Genomic DNA, 15,818 nt, shown 5'->3' with positions numbered 1-15,818 from the left:
CTGTAGGGCCGTCCAGACTGGCTGCCCTCACTGCCCGCTGGCAGTCTTGCTCCAAGTGTTTCCTGCAGGCTTCTCTGGCCCTTGGTCATAGGACACAGGCAGAAGCCCACTCTCCATGTAAGTATGTTCAGCCCAGAAGCGCTGGGGACTTAATGAGGGCCAGTTACCAATAATTCCAACAAGGTCTTTGCCGGCTTGCCCACGCCTACGTGGGAGGCTGCTCACTCGTGGCCGCGGTCAGCTCTGCCTCTGCTGTTCACCGTCCTCCGGTTCCGCTCTCCCCGCTCCCCGGGCTCACTTTCCAAAGAAACGGCTGTGTAGTCACTTGGTGTCGAGTCACTTCCTGCTCGTGGCTGCCGGAACAGGCCCGGGCCTCGGGCTCTGCTTTTGGGGAGAAATGTAGCCCAAGCGCATGTGGCCCCCCGAAAGCCGACGAGAGCGGGACCTGGGAACCGGACCAGCAGTTGTCAGGAAGCAGCCTGGGTTCTGCGTGGTTGTGTTAGTCCAGGTAGACTAGCGAAACAAATCCACAGAAGCTCCTGTGGATAAGAGAGAGTTTTATATAACGGGTAAGGATACATTAAGAAAGCATCCCAAAATGAGCTCAAGTAGAAAGGAAATGTTTTGAGAATGATGATGGCAACAAATGTACAAATGTGCTTGACACAATGTATGTATGTATGTATGTATTGTGATGAGAATTGTACGAGCCCCCAATAAAATGATTTAAAAAGAAAAAAAAATCATCCCAACCCAGTCCAGTCCCAGCCCATAAATCCGACATTAACCCATATGTTTGATAGCAATCTATGAATTCCTCTTCAGACTCATGCAGCACATGCAATGACGCCAACTGCAGGAAGCTCACAGGCCAGTGGGTGGAAAGTCTTTGGATCCAGTGGCAGTAGAAGCATCTCAGTGATGGCAAGGGTCTCTCTGTGGCTCTTCCAGTTCCCAGGGCATGGGGTCTATCAGAGTACTGCCATGTGTCTCGTCAGTAGAGAGTCTCTCAGGGAGTAATCAGAGAGTCTCCTGCCTCCAGGGAGGAAGACAGGACTTCCCAGAATCCTCAGGAGAATCCCACACGGAGACCTCATTGGCTAAGACTGACAGACTAAACTACCCCTTCACTCAATCCTCTCAAGTCCCAGATCGACACCAGATTATATAACAATAGAGCTGGAAACCCAAGGCATCTGATAGTCTCATCGCTACCCAGTCTCGCCCGAGGTGGGCTGAGATGAGGCTCCGGGTTGTGCGGTAGAAGCACCACCACACAAACAGCAGAGCAGTAGTGATAAGGACTGGAGTTGGCTGGCATACAAACCACTATAGGAAGCCTGTTCTAAAACACACGGCAACTGGCAACTTGAGCTGAAAATCAGGATGATGCCTTTAAGGAGACGGACCTGCAGCTGCCATCCAGGCCCTGCAGGATTTGACTTGGGTACCAAAGACAGCTGCCCTGGAGACTGGAGGTGGAGCAAGCTTCTCTTGAGAACGTTGTAACTTTGGGCTAAAGGCAAAGTCATGGGTCTTCATATCCCACTGAAGCCCCTCCGGCATATATAGAAGCAGCCTCGACCCCCTAGCTAAAAGGGCGGCCATCTTTTCCTGGAGGCCATGCCCCTCACCTTCATTCCCCACAGATCATGGCTTTCACTGCCATCAACTCGATGCCAACTCAGCGAGGCTGTGGGACAGGGTAGAACCGCCCCTGTGGGTTTCCGAGACTAACTCTTCACAGACTCATCTTTCTCCCACAGCACAGCTGGTGACTTTGAACTGTCAACCTTGTAGATAGCAGCCCAACACAACCACTATGGTGCCAGGGCTCCTGATACAAAGGGCCCTGAAATGCCATCAAGATCCTCCAGTTGAAAGGGAATCTTCAGGAGGCTGGGGTATCGAGGGATTCTGGACCAAGTCTGACTCCCAGTAAATTTAGTGGGTCTTGATATGGTTTCTCTGTCCTTGAGTGTCTGCTTGCCACACACATATTTTGGTATCATATGCTACATAAGTGGAATAAGAACCACCATGACGAGAAAGACCAACATCGGAAATGGTCTCTCCTCCCACCCAAGACTGTTTGCTGGCCTGGAGGATCAGAGAGGTCTGCACCGACACAGAGACTATCCACACAGAGACCATTTCATTTTCCAGCTTCCGTGACAGCTAGCTAGGGGTGACCGAGGACCCCTCCCTGCCTTCTCCTCACCAATGAAAGAGGTATCCCTGAGTTCACCTGCCGTGCTGAGTGAAGTATGTTGACGGGGCCAGATCCCAGCCACAGGAAGGCTCCACAGCGGAGCTCACTGTCTGTGCAGGCAGCCAGGGAAGGACGTTCTATTCTCGCCTCGGCACTGCATGTCACTGTGGGGACTGCAGGGCTCCCCCCTGCCCCTCCCTGGCCCATGCTCACTGGGCCCAGGGAAACTCAGTCTCTCGGTGGATAAAGGGTGGCAGAGTCTCCCTCCAGCCTAACAGGAAAGCTGCAGCCCAGACCTCTAGGATCTGGGAACAAGGCCTCACTTGAGAAACCACAGACAAATCCTCCCTTGCTCAGTGAGCGAGTTTGGCCTGCTCCAGGATCCCCGGAGAGACTGGGTGCCTGGCCCTGGGCCTGCCAGTAACTGGAGCTGCCCACGATGAACTGGCCGTTGTCTGGCCCGCCCAGTCATGGGGTGAAGGAGGGCAGCAGAAATCCGAGGTTGGCTGAGAGAGGTACATTTGGGATGCAGCCTGAGCTGGTCCGCGGGCACAAGTAAGAAACAGGTGGCCCGGATTCTTCTGTGACCACTGCCTCTCCTCCTGCCTGGCCCCATGGGCGAGGACATGCCCGGGCCTGGTGTGTGGCTGTTGGCAGAGGGGCTGCATTAGACCCCCAGGGGCCAGAGGACAGCAGAGCACCCGGTGGTTCCACGTGTCCCCCAGCCTCAGGCTGCCTCTGAATGGCCCTCACCTCAGCCTGAAGGGAGAAGAGGCTCAGCAAGGAGATGCCACAGTGCCTGAGGAACAGGCAGTTTCTTGGCTAGAGAAGTGTGGATGGGCCTGACAGGAGTAAGGTGGGATGGTCGGGGGCCAGCCAGGAGGAGGGTGGACCTATAGGCAGTGACAGCGAGTGCACGGGACCACCCATCAGAGACACAGCTCAGGGAGGCACGTGACCACCACGGGGAGGCTTCAGACTGGCTACAGTCGGATATAGTGGTTTGTGGCTGACCACCTTCATGCCGCAACCATGAGACGCCGAGCACATGCTTCTGAAACCAGACTACCAAATCGTTCAGAGCTACGTGAGGAGCTTCTCGACGGGGATGTTTGCAGATTGTGGGCATAGGCCACAGCTCAGGCTTAGATATAAAAAAACAGCCCCCAAGGTCACTGTCCTCATCGTCATTGATTCTGACCCACCCTATAGACAGGGTACAACCGCCCCCTGTGGGTTTCTGAGACTAACTCCTTTTGTGTTCCCCCTTGTCTATGATCTTTTTTTAAATAAGTTTTATTGGCACGTACTTTACATATCATACAATTCAATAGTTTCATCAGTCATACTGAGGAGAATTATATGATCGTTACCATATCAATTTTAGGCCCCCACACCATGGTTAAATCACCTTTAAAAGAACGTAACTCTACAGGAGCAGCTGTTTTGGAGCTGTTCACTGCTAACCCCCATCGTGGGGCGTGCCCACAGTTAACACACTCAGCTGTGCCCCAGAGGCTTGTCTGATGGATGCGCCCATAGGCATCTCAGAAGAGCCTGCAGAGCACAGCTCTGTAACCACCGCATGGGGTCAACAATGACTTGAGGCCGTCTGGCGCTAGGGAAAAGGACACCAGCAGCGCTTTTGGCCAAGCTGTGCAGGGCCAGTGAGACAACTTGGGGACTTCAGGATCCCCAAGCGCACTGCTAGCATTCCATTTGTAAACACCGTGCATGGGGAGGCCCTACGTCAGTCAGGTGGACTGACATCGCCTTTGGTCTCCCTCATAAAAGCCTCATAAACTCATAAAGGGCTGTATGAGTTTTACAGAGCTGCTATCAACTGGGTGGAGGTGCAGTGGGATAGAGGTTGGCAGCTCAAACCCACCAGTTGCTCCTTGTGAGAAAGATGAGGCTAGCAACTCCCATAAAGATCGACTGTCCAGAAACCCCATGCAGGGTCACTGTGAGTTGGAATGGACTTGAGGGTCATGCTATTTGGTGTTTGGGAGGTGCAAGGTGGAGGCCAAAAGTCATGAAAACGTCAGTGAGCCCTCTCTCTCTCTCTCATGGTCCCAGGGAGAATTCATTCCTTGCCTTTCCCCAAGTTTCCAGTGTTGCCAGCATTCCACTCTGCAGTCCTTTGCTTGTGGACACATCACTCCAAGCCTGACCTCCAAGGCTGCCTGGCACAGACCTGTATGTTCGTGCAGGCTCCTCCTCTGGTCACTTCTTATAAGGATGTTTTATTGGACCTGAACCCCACCTCTTCATGTAATCACTTCTCCAAAGACTCGTGCTTAAGATTTCAACAGGGTGTTTTTCTTTGGCAGGGGGTGAGGGGCACAATTTAGTCCAGAGTGGGATCTAATTCTGCTTCCGATGTCTCCTGGTGTGAGCTGTCCTGACTGAAGGCATCAGTGGAAGGTGCAAAGCTGGGCCGCCCAGGCCCAGACAAGCCTCTCCCAATGTCGAAGCAGCCCAGTCCTACCCTCCCCACTGCAAGGAAGGGACAAAGGGGCGGGGAGAGGCCAGCAGCACCCCCCCCCCCCAGGGTGCACTCTCTGATTTTGGCAGGTCGCTGAGCTGGCTTGTACAGAATCTCACCGTGTGGGCAGGGCCAGGATTATGGCCCCAGTTTACAGAGGGAAGGGGGTTGTCTAGCGTTTTAAGAACATGCCTCAAACACCACCAGTACCAGGTCCCGGTGCCGGTGTGGAATTCAGGAATCAAGTTCTCTCTCCAAAGTCCACGCTGCCAACCTCTTAGGACAAAACAAAGTGCGTCCAACAAGAGCCAGCCTGAGGCTGCGTCGTGTGAGGCCATTTCTCTAGGGCTACGTGCACAGAGGCAGCTGTCATGTGTGCAGTAAACCACAGGACCAAGGCGACAACGTGGAAAAGGGACAAATGTCTTTGCTCGAGAAGCACTTTGAAGGCCAGGGGCAGGCTGGTCTATCTGATGTTGGACGACAGGCCAGGCCAGCCCTTAAGAATATCCTTGGAGATTTGCATCCTGCACTTGCATCCCGGGACATAGCAGGGGATGTGGAAAGTTCTGACCTTCCATTAGGCCAAGCCGTGTTTCTGTTGACCGTGGGCCAGTGGAGCTAACAGGAAACATGTGTGCAGGGTGAGAAGTGGGTGTGGGGGACACGTCATGTTTTCGGCCAGGAGGTTTCGTGTTGTCCAGGCTGGCCTGGGTGGGCTGGCCAGAGCTTGTTTTGTGTAATCCAGCTGCCAACAGCTCTGGTGGGAAAAGGCAGGGAAAGCCGGTGAGAAATTTAAATGTGCCTTCAGACTTGTGTGTCCTCATCCCCCCATCTAGGCTTTGTCTGTTTGAGATCACTCTACATGAGGGGACATTGGCGTGAGAAGATGCCTGGAGGGTGGTGTCTGAGCAAGCAGACATCAACCCGAGAGGGCCACCCGTCAGCGTGAGTCTAGATCACCCGTGGCCAGGATCAGCCTGCTTCCTGTCTGTGGACCTATCGAAGGTCGTCAAGTTGATTTCCGCAGGACAGGGCAGAGCTGCCTCTGTGGGTTGCTGAGACTGTGGCTCTCTGTGGGAGTCAACAGCCTCCTCTTTGTGCTGAGGGGCAGCTGGTGGTTTTGAACAGCTGACCTTGCAGGTAGCAGCCCAATGTCACCTCTGCACCACCCAAGTTCCTCGGGTTATGGCTACTCACTACCTGTCCAGGTTGACTCATAGGGACCCTCTAGGACAGGGCAGAACTGCCCCTGTGAGTTTCCGAGACTATTAACTCTTTCTGGGAGTCGAGAACCCCATCTTTCTCCCAAGGAGCAGCTGGTGGTTTCGAAGAGCTGACCTCTTAGCTAGCAGCCCAGCTCAGAACCACTCTACCACCAGGGCTCCTCAGCTCAGGGCTAGGGCACCTGTAATGCTCAGTGATGTAAGCACTAGGGCTCCACCCAGGCCATGAGGGGATTCACTGCGGTTGACCACCATGGTGGGCCTAGCCTGGCCTGAGATGACTGGTGGGAGACGGGCACCGGGGCCTTTCATGGTCATAAGCTCAGCCTTGGCAGCCTGGCTGCTCCACAGAGCCCATGGCTTGTGTGGCTCCGTCAAGAGGCGAGCGTGCGTTCGGCACAGGCCCTGGGCCACAGGCAGGTCTCTAAGAGGTGGCCGGTTGTGAGAGCTGCAGCACCCCAAGGGCAGTGACACCAGGAAGGCCACCCAAGACCGGTCCTCCCGTTCAGAAAGGCTAGGAGAAGATACGTGGACGAGCCATCATGCTCCAGGAATTGCCAATCAGAACAATGAGGAACCACTGCCCACCCACAGCCAGTACCACTCGCCGTATGAGTCATGGTGCCCGGCCGCGTGAAGCAGAACTGCTCCCCCGGGTCTCAGGAGCTGAGTGCCAGGCCTGTGTTCCGAGGCTCCTGAGTGGGCTCGACCTGCCCCCCTCCTTCAGTCAGGTGGTAGCTGAGCGCATTAAGCATCGCAGCGCTGGCGAGGATGTGGCGCAAGAGCAACTCTTGTTCGTTACTGCACATGGCGTGTTGGACCGGTTGACCAGAGAAACGAAGGCAGAGATGCGCCTCTGTGTGCACGAGAGAGCTTTATATCAAGAGTCCTTAGATATCAAGCTGACAGCCCAGCCAGTCCCACTCAAGTCCGGAAGACGATACGAGTCCGTAAGTCCCTCTTCAGTCTCAGGCAGCCACATGCAATGAAGCAGGGAGATCACAGGCTGGTCGGTCCAATGGCAGTGGAAGCATCTTCAAGAAGCATTTCCAGAAGGAAAATGAAGGCAGAGAGAGGGGGAGATCCAAGGACCCTCCTTAGGGGAAGGCCACCATCAGTGACCTTGTTGACAGGTTGAATAGCACCCCTACACTTTTCTGTATGCTCCACCGGACACAAACTGACGGAACTACCAGAGATGGGAATGCGGAAGGGTCCAGCTACTTTGGAATGCAGTCTGACAGTTTGTTACAAAGTTACACGTAGCTTAACATTCTATCCAGCAATCGCACCAGAGATACTTACCCAAAGGAGCTGAAAACATATATAACACATACTATTTGTTATTTTGTTACTGCCTCAAATAGGAGGCAACCAAGATGCTCTTCATTCAGTTAGTGGATGGACTAACTGTGGTATATCCAGACACTCGAGTATTAATAAGCGGTAAAAAGAAATCTCAAGCTGTGGAAAGGCAGGGAGAAAACTGAAATGCAGATGAAGAAGACAGACTGAAAAACAGGTTGCTGTGTAGTTCCCTCTGCGACAGCAGAAAGCCCCCAAAACATTTTCTTTTTTGTTTGTTTATAAAGATTTAAAAAAATCATTTTATTGGGGGCTCATACAACTCATTATAATCCATACGCCCATTGTGTCAAGCTCATTTGTTGCTATCATTATTCTCAAAACATTTGCTTTATATTTGAGCCCTTGGTATCAACTGCTTATTTTATCCACTCCCTCCCCACTCCCCACTCCATCATGAACCCTTGATAATTTATAAATTATTATTATTTTGTCATATCTTACACTATATGATGTCTCCCTTCACCCACTTTTCTGTTTTCCATCCCCCAGGGAGGAGGTTATATGTAGATCCTTGTAATCTGTTTCCAAGAGAGAGTTTTATTTAAAGGGTAAGTATACATTAAGAAAACATCCCAATCCAACACTGTCCAAGCCCATAAGTCCAACATTAGCCCATATGTCTGACACCAATCTACAAAGTCTTCCTTCATCTCACAAAACAGACACAATGATGCTGACTGCAGGAGGAAAGCTGAATCAGTGAGTGTGTAAGCATCTCAGCACTGGCAGGGGTCTCCACACGGGTGCTCCAGCACCCAGGGCTGCATCAGGGTAGGTCCATGTGGCTTCTCCTCAGGGATGTCTCGCTGGAAGTGAGCCTTGCCAGCTGAAGCAGGGAACTGGCTAAAGCAGCCACACCCTGGTCTGACCATCAGAAAGCAAGAGACTCAAGAGGCGAGGTTTACCGAGCCATTTATCTCTCTGCCCTTCAATTAACCCTGCATGTGTTTATCAGTCAGGCTGGCACAGTAATCTTTAACTATCGCACTCCCCTTGAGAGGGCACTTGCTCCCTTGCTGGACTCTGGCACTCTGCTCCCTGGGGGCCCTGCCCCCACCCCAATCCTTGACAACACTGTGGGGCCTCTGTAGCCACCTCCTCTGTGGTGCCCACCTCAAGGTGGTTTCAGGGCAGGATGGCCGAGAAGGTCCATGGAAGGACTCCTTGTGGTTTTCAATGACTAAGCACCGAGCACACAGAAGCAGACCCACCACAATCATGGGGACCCTTTGGAACCCCGTGGCAGTCAGCTGGCAGAGGGGGTCGGTCAGTGGTCTGGAAACTCTGGGGTCATCCCAGTGAGGGTTGAGATACTGCGACTGCCTCTTGGGGGCCTGGGAAGCTAGGCAAACCCCTCAGCCTGGCTATGCTTCAGTTTCCCAATGGTAAATGAGGGTAGCAACAGCATTTCCCTCCAGCGGCCGGAGAAAGGGCCCCCCTGCCCATGAGCAGAGGGTGGGTGTAACCCAAAGCCTGCCCTCAGCAGGGGCAGGGCAGTCAGCAGGCCTCTCCAGGACCCCAGAGAAGAAGGACCCCTTCCAGGAGGCAGGGCCGGGCAGCTGGCTGGGCTGGGTGGGGAGGTCCTTTGGGTGTTTTCTGGGCAGCGAGCCGGTGGCTCCTTGCCCTCTTTCCTTCTTCATACTTCCCCCTCCCCTTCCCTTTTGGCCACTGGCAGCCAGGCCTGGGAGGATTTTTTGGACAGGGGTCCTCCCTCTCGGCCCTGACCTTCACACTAAGCCCGCCCCCGATCTTCCATGACGGACAGGGCCACTGCAGCCAGAAGCAGCCCGCAGCAGCAGCAGCAGCAGCATGGAGCTCTGGGGGGCCTATCTGCTCCTTTGCCTCGCATCCCTTCTGCCCCAGGCCACTGCTGAGCCCCCAACTCCCAAGACCAAGAAGGCCGCAGGTGGCAAGAAAGGTAAGGAGGGGCCCCGGAGCCTCCCCATGTCCAAGGAGCCTGCCACTGCCATCCTGCGGGGCTTGTTTCGCAGGCTCTTTCCTCACATCCCTCTCCTGGTCCCATCTTAGAACCTGAGCAAAAGCCTCCCTGGGGCCCGAGGGGGTGGGTGGGGGGTGAGGGGACTCTATAGACTGCGGGTTCGGTGTGGGGGAGGGTTAGTAAAATCAGAATGAACCTCAGAGACCATCTAAACAGCTGGGCCATGTGGGGGAGCACTGGCCGGGCTGCACTTTAGAATCGGCAGTCTCATTTGTTGTGAGGAGTGCATGATGCAAAATGTGTCAAAGCCTACGCTTGATGCATAGAAAATAAGGAACTAAAACTCTAATGCTCTCTCTCAGAGAGACCCCATCAGACAGGGTAGAACTGCCCCTGTAGGTTTCCGTAAATCTTTATGGGAGCAGAAAGCCTTGTCTTTCTCCCTATCAGAGGATGGTGGCTTCAAACTGTGGACCTTGGCGGTTTGCTGCCCAAAGCCAAACCGCGACAGCCCCAAGGCTCCTTAGAGAAGTAAAGGGTTATGCAGATTGGCAACCCCATGTTCTGAGAATGGCCCCAGCTATCAAATCTATAGCGTATCAAAGAGCTGAGACGAGAGAAGCAGGTTCAGATTTAAAACTAATAACCACTGCCCCCCCCCTCAAACAGCTCTGCTCACCCTCTGATGCCTCTAGGGTCCGTAGGGTGTCCTTGGGTTGCCCTGACTGCTGGCAGGATGCTGCCCTTGCAGCCCCGCCTGTAGTGAGGTCACCCTGTCTGTCTTGGGACAACATTAACAACATGCCACGGTGATGATGCGTGGCTCAGGCTCCCAGGGCATCAGGGTAGGGATTAGACACGTGGTCAAGTGAGCGCAGGGAACAGAAGGGGGAGAAAGGACACCCTCACTGAGCCGCCTCTGTGAATGCGACCTTTGCCCACTGGCCAGGGACTGGTTATTGTCTTGCCTCCCTCCTTGGTTTGTGATTGTCCTCACCTCTCTCTGATATCACCCTAGATGGGGTGGTCCCCAAGATATTGGAGGAGCTCAAGAACCGGCTGGACAGCCTGGCCCAGGAGGTGGCGCTGTTGAAAGAGCAGCAGGCCCTGCAGACAGGTGAGTGTGGGGCCTGGGGGCTGGAGGTGGGCGCAGGGCCCTCCTTGCCCGGAGAACATCAGCGAGGGCTCAGGCCAGCCGTGGAGGCCAGGCACCAGATCAAGGGAGTCCCCTTCCCAGTCTGCTTCCTCTCAGGAAGGCAGGTTCCCTGACATGGGTCTTCAAAACCTACCCAGGTGTGTGCTGTGGGGTCTCTGGCCACACGGGTGGAAAATTGGCAATGTTCCAAGTGGACAAAAGGATCTTTGGTGAAGTTCCAGTACACACACCCTAACCCAGAAACTTGGCCCCTGAGATCTCCCCAAATGAAGCCCCCAGAGGGCACTCTCCTTCTGGCCCGCTCTGCAGCCCTGGAGGCCCCATCATAGCTACAGCCCAGGTATAGGCAGCTTTGTTTCATAGTGATGATGAGGGGGAATTTAGCATTACATACAGGGAAACTGAGACAAAGAGATGTTCATCCTCCTGGTGAGAGCCAAGCAGGCTGCAAGGAAGGATGGGAGGAAGGCAGGGAGCCAGTCCTGTCTGGTGTCGTGGTGTTGGGCTGGGTGCTTGGACTACTGGCCCTGGGCCTTCCTGGTTCTGCACAAAGTGGTCCACTGAGGCTGGAAAAAAGCACAGGGCATGGAGCCTGGAGCCCAGAGAGGCGCCCCACCTGCCCAGCTCTGCGAGGATGACACCCGGGCAGCTCTCCTTCCCCTCTTGGCCAAGACTCACTCAAACCCACTGTCTCAGGGTCAATGCTGACTCACTGTAACCCTGTACGACAGAGCAGAACTGCCCCCACAGGGCTCTGAGGCGAACTCTTCATGAGCACAGACAGCCTCACCCTTCTCCCAAGAAGCAGCTAGTAAGCTTGAACTCCTGGTCTTCCCTGAACAGTCAGCATGCCACGCACTGTGCGGCCGGGGCCAGCCCCTCTCCACCAGGGTCCTTTCCTGCCTCCTCCATTCTCTGCTCACCTCAGACCCTGCTCCCTAGAGCCCCCCCCCCACCCCAGCCCTTCATTCCATGGAGGACGCAGGGGTATCAATCAGAGCTTACACTCTCACAGGCCTGGGCATGGACTGCTCCTTCCTCCAGGATCAGCCCCAGGCCCCAGGCCCCTGCCTGGAGCTGGGGGCCTGGCTGGCCGTGGTCTGCTCTGCAGCCTCTCAAGATGCCACCAGGGAACCTCCTTGGAGTCTGCAAACATCCCCCTGCTCACAGCACAGGGCTCTCCTGCACCTGGCCTTCCCCTCCCCTCTCTCATCCTCAGGAACCTCCTTCAGTCCAAGATCTTACCCCTAGGGCAATTTGTATTCTCTCAGCATTCACAGACTCAGGTCTCCACCCTCCTGGAGAACCTCTGAGCCATGGCTCCCCCCCCACAGCCCCCCACACCTCAGTGTTACATTCTCAGAAGAGATACGTACTCCCCCAAACCCCAACTCCAGGAGCCCTGGTAGTGTGGGGGTTGCTAGAGTTAGTGGTTCAAACCCACCAGCTGCTGTATGGGAGCAAGAGGAGGCAGCCATCCCCCCGTAGCAAGCAACTTTGGTAGGTAGTGGTCTTTAGTAATCAGAACATCTCCATAGCAGTGTATTTCAAAGGAGCCCAGGTGAGCCAGTAGCCAGGCCAAAGGCCTGTGGTTCCAGCCCCGCCCTGCCTGCCCTGCCTCCCCACCTCCTCTGAGGGAGAAGGGTGTGGCAGACTGCCGGTGCAGGCAGTTCTATATTGCCCGGTGAGCCGGGATTGCCTGAGCAGCAAACAGCTAACTAACCCAGTTCAATTTTCAGCTTGCTTCAGCCTAGCTCCCTTCCACCTGCTCCAAGGAAACCAGTTGACCTGGAGCCGATTCTGACGCCTGGGCGCCCCGTGTGTGTCAGAATAGAACTGCACCCCCTAAGGGTTTCAATGCAAATGGAAGCAAATCACTGTGGCCAGGAGGCTGGCTCTTCTGGGGGGCTGCTAGGAGGACTTCAATCCCAGGCTTTCCAGTTTGCAGCCAAGGACAGGGACTGTACCCTGGAGGCCACCCAAAGTTTCCATCAGGTTCCAGGGCTCTGGGGTGCTCCTGGGGACATGGTGATGTTGCCTGATTCCGATCTTGTTGAGCGACGCGTGGAATTAAAGTGAGCGAGTGAATGAGTTAGTATGTGGAATTACAGTGAGCTAGTGAATGAGTGAGTGCATGGAATTAAAGTGAGCAAGTGAATGAATGAGTGGGTGCATGGGATGGGGTGCAAGCCCGCCCCTCACATTTGCAGGGTCCATCAAAGATATACCAAGCTGTCTGCACCCTCTGCTTATAAATCAAGCTAAGAAATAGTTTAAATCAGTGGTTCTCAACTTTCCTAATGCTGTGACCCTTTCATACAGTTCCTCATGTTGTGGTGACCTCCCAGCCGTAAAATTATTTTTGTTGCTACTTCATAACTGTGAATTTTGCTACTATTATGAATCAGGCGACCCCTATGAAAGGGTCGTTCAATCCCCAAAGGGGTCGCCAACCCTCAGGTTGAGAACCGCTGGTTTAAATCAAAGCATGTTCTCTTTTCCTATCCAAATGTGCCAGGTTCAGATACAAGTTTTAGGCACCACAGGACGTTCACACCTGAAAGAGCAGGTCCTACCTGCAGCCTGCTCCCCCACCCCCTCTCTTCCCACCATCCTTATGTCGGAGGAGCTTCAGTCTCTATGTCCTGTCCCCCAGAGCCCTGTCGAACAGACATCGCCCCGCACAGGGACTCTCCAGCTCCGTCTGTTAGTCAGACCTGGGTCCCGGGGGCCTGGCCTGTGGTCTTCGCTCTGACACCCCATCATCTCCTTTGCTCCTCAGGTGGCCTACCTTAGGGAGGTGTGTGGCAGGGGTCGGCTCAGGTGTTATTAGGGGGAACCAGGGAGGAGGAGGAAGACAATACAGGCTTGGGCATAGGGAGAGCTGCCACGCAGGAACACGGGCGCCTGATTAGCTCTGCCATGGGCACAAATGCGCCCCCTCCCCCTGCTGTACACCATCACATCCCTCACATTCTGGAGGGCCCAATGTGGGGGCAGCGGGTCCCCGCAGAGGAGGGCGCTGACATCTTCGCAGGATTTTGGGGTCACGCTCTGCCTCTGGGGACCCCCCATAAGCAAAGCCTCCAGTAGAGCATGGATGATTGGGACCCCTCATGCCTGTGCGGAAGGGGTGGCCTAGGATGGGCTTGGGAACCTGGCGACGCTTCAGTGACGGCCCTCTCCTCTCCTCGTGCCCCCAGTCTGCCTGAAGGGCATCAAGGTGCACATGAAGTGCTTCCTGGCCTTCTCCCAGGCCAAGAGCTTCCACGAGGCCAGCGAGGACTGCATCTCACGCGGAGGCACCTTGGGCACCCCGCAGACGGGCCCCGAGAACGACGCCCTGTACGAGTACCTGCGCCAGAGCGTGGGCGCCGAGGCGCAGATCTGGCTGGGCCTCAACGACATGGCGGCCGAGGGCTCCTGGGTGGACATGACGGGAGCTCGCATCTCCTACAAGAACTGGGAGACTGAGATCACCGCGCAGCCGGACGGCGGCAAGGCCGAGAATTGCGCCGTGCTGTCGGGCGCTGCAGCGGGCAAGTGGTTCGACCAGCGCTGCCGCGACCAGTTGCCCTACATCTGCCAGTTCGGCATCGTGTAGCTGCGCACGGGGCACGGGGCGGGTGCGGCGCTTCTTTGGCCAATAAAGCTTCAGCAGCTTTGGGGGGCGTGTCTCGGCTGCGCTCGGTGCTGGGTCCCTGGTGGGCTGGGAGGAGATTTCTGGGAGCCCAGCCCCAAAGCCCTGGGGGGCCAGAGGGGGGGGATGGCGGGGAGGAGGGACAGGACTCAGACCTGCCGCCTTCCCCCCGACCCCCCCGTTTAGAATTTTGGCTCCCATCACGCCAGACCTGTGGCAAATTGGCAAAACCTGTGCGTTTCCAATACTGTAACCATTCACAGAAGTAGAAACCCAGTCTTTTACTCACAGAGCGGCCAGTGGTCTCAAACTGCTCACCCTGTGGGTCACATCTCAGCCCTTACCCACTACTTCACCAGGGCTCCTTCGGCAGATTCTCATACACCCTTCATCCAAATCCAAACCCAGACGCCAAGCTCACTGCCATCGAGTCAGTGCGGACTCACAACAAGCCCGTGTGGGTTTCCGAGACCCCGTTTCTGGGAGTAGAAAGCCCACGGGGCCGCCGGGCTACGGATCTTTGCCCAACGCGTGACCACAACGCCACCGGGGCTCCCCAACACGGACGTTTCCCCCTCACGGCGCCATCGTTTTCTTTTCTCTGTCTTTAAACCGTGGTTCCAAAGACAGTTTCTCCTGTCTCAGCAGCAGCTGGGAACTTACACAGACGACAGCTAGGTTTTCTCGGTTACAGACCTTCCCCAAATCTCCCGGCTTTCTGCAGAATCCACTTCCATGTGGTGGAATCCAGCAAGCCTTCTCCCCTCTCCCCCCCCCCCCCCCCCTGCAATCAGCTCGCTGTAGGACGGGAGTGAACAACGGATCCCCTCCCTGTTGTGCTGGCTGCAGTGGGAACAGAGGCGCCTGCAGGGACCCGGGCGAGTCTGCATCGCTCCCCCTCCCTAACGCACCGGGAAGTGGGGGGGGGGTGGAGAGAGAGAGAGAGAGAGAGAGAGAGAGAGAGAGAGAGAGAGAGAGAGAGAGAGAGAGAGAGAGAGAGAGCGCGCGCGCGTGTGCTTCTCAGGAGCCAAACATGACAGGCGCCAGCACTGCCTGACAGCGGGCCCTCTCTCTTCCCATCAGCCCTGGGAGGCTTGTAGGGCTTGTTCCACGTTAGTAACAAGGGCTGCTATTTCTTGTGGCTTCTTGGCGTGAGGCTTCGGGACGTGTCTTATTTAATCCTATTCTCCCAGTGCAAAACGTGCGGCCATCCTCCTTTTACAGCACTGGACGCTCTTCCCTGACCCCACAGCGAAGAAGTCACAGAACCAGGGTTTCACCCAGGGCGCATGTCGAGGGCTGGGACCTCGCCACCGGGCGCTGTGATGCTTGCTTTGGGGAAACTGGAGCGTCCCGGGCGGAACGCACCTGCGAGCCGCTGTCCAAAGGTCAACTCCCAGCAGTGGCCTGCTTCATCCCACCATCTGCGCTGGCCCAGCTCTAGTGACGCGCTCTGTGTGCGCCCCCCCTCGGGCACAACCCTTTCACACCCGCACTGGCTCAGGTCTGCGGAGATAAGGCAGAGCGAGTGTGAGTGGACGGATGACGGCGAGGCTGGGCTGGGAAGGCAGCTTGCTGGTGGCGGTGCTCTGTATGTGCGCCTGGGATTTGTTCGGGTGTGCGGTGTGGCATTGTCCGCTGGAGGCAGCCAGCACCCGTGCGTGGCCACTTCGGCGCCCCTCGGTCAGGCAGGGCGCAATGGCCGCTTGTCAGCAGCAGGTGGCAGTATGGGCAAGAAACTTATCCTTTTCATTTATGCATTCATTCATTCATGCATTCATTCATGCAT

At 55.5% G+C, this 15,818-nt stretch overlaps 1 protein-coding gene across 1 annotated transcript; it reads left to right on the top strand.

Annotated features, from left to right (window-relative positions):
• The first annotated feature begins 8,895 nt into the window (after positions 1-8,895).
• CLEC3B (C-type lectin domain family 3 member B) lies at positions 8,896-14,058 on the top strand. Its single transcript, XM_075555565.1, has 3 exons — positions 8,896-9,212; positions 10,252-10,350; positions 13,593-14,058. Exons 1-3 carry the CDS (start codon positions 9,104-9,106, stop codon positions 13,991-13,993), a joined length of 609 nt encoding a protein of 202 aa, XP_075411680.1. The 5' UTR covers positions 8,896-9,103; the 3' UTR covers positions 13,994-14,058.
• The last annotated feature ends 1,760 nt before the right edge of the window (positions 14,059-15,818 follow it).

The sequence above is a fragment of the Tenrec ecaudatus genome, chromosome 8 (assembly GCF_050624435.1).
Source record: "Tenrec ecaudatus isolate mTenEca1 chromosome 8, mTenEca1.hap1, whole genome shotgun sequence".
NCBI classification, from domain to species: Eukaryota; Metazoa; Chordata; class Mammalia; order Afrosoricida; family Tenrecidae; genus Tenrec; species Tenrec ecaudatus.
This window is presented reverse-complemented; position numbering and strand designations above follow the sequence as displayed.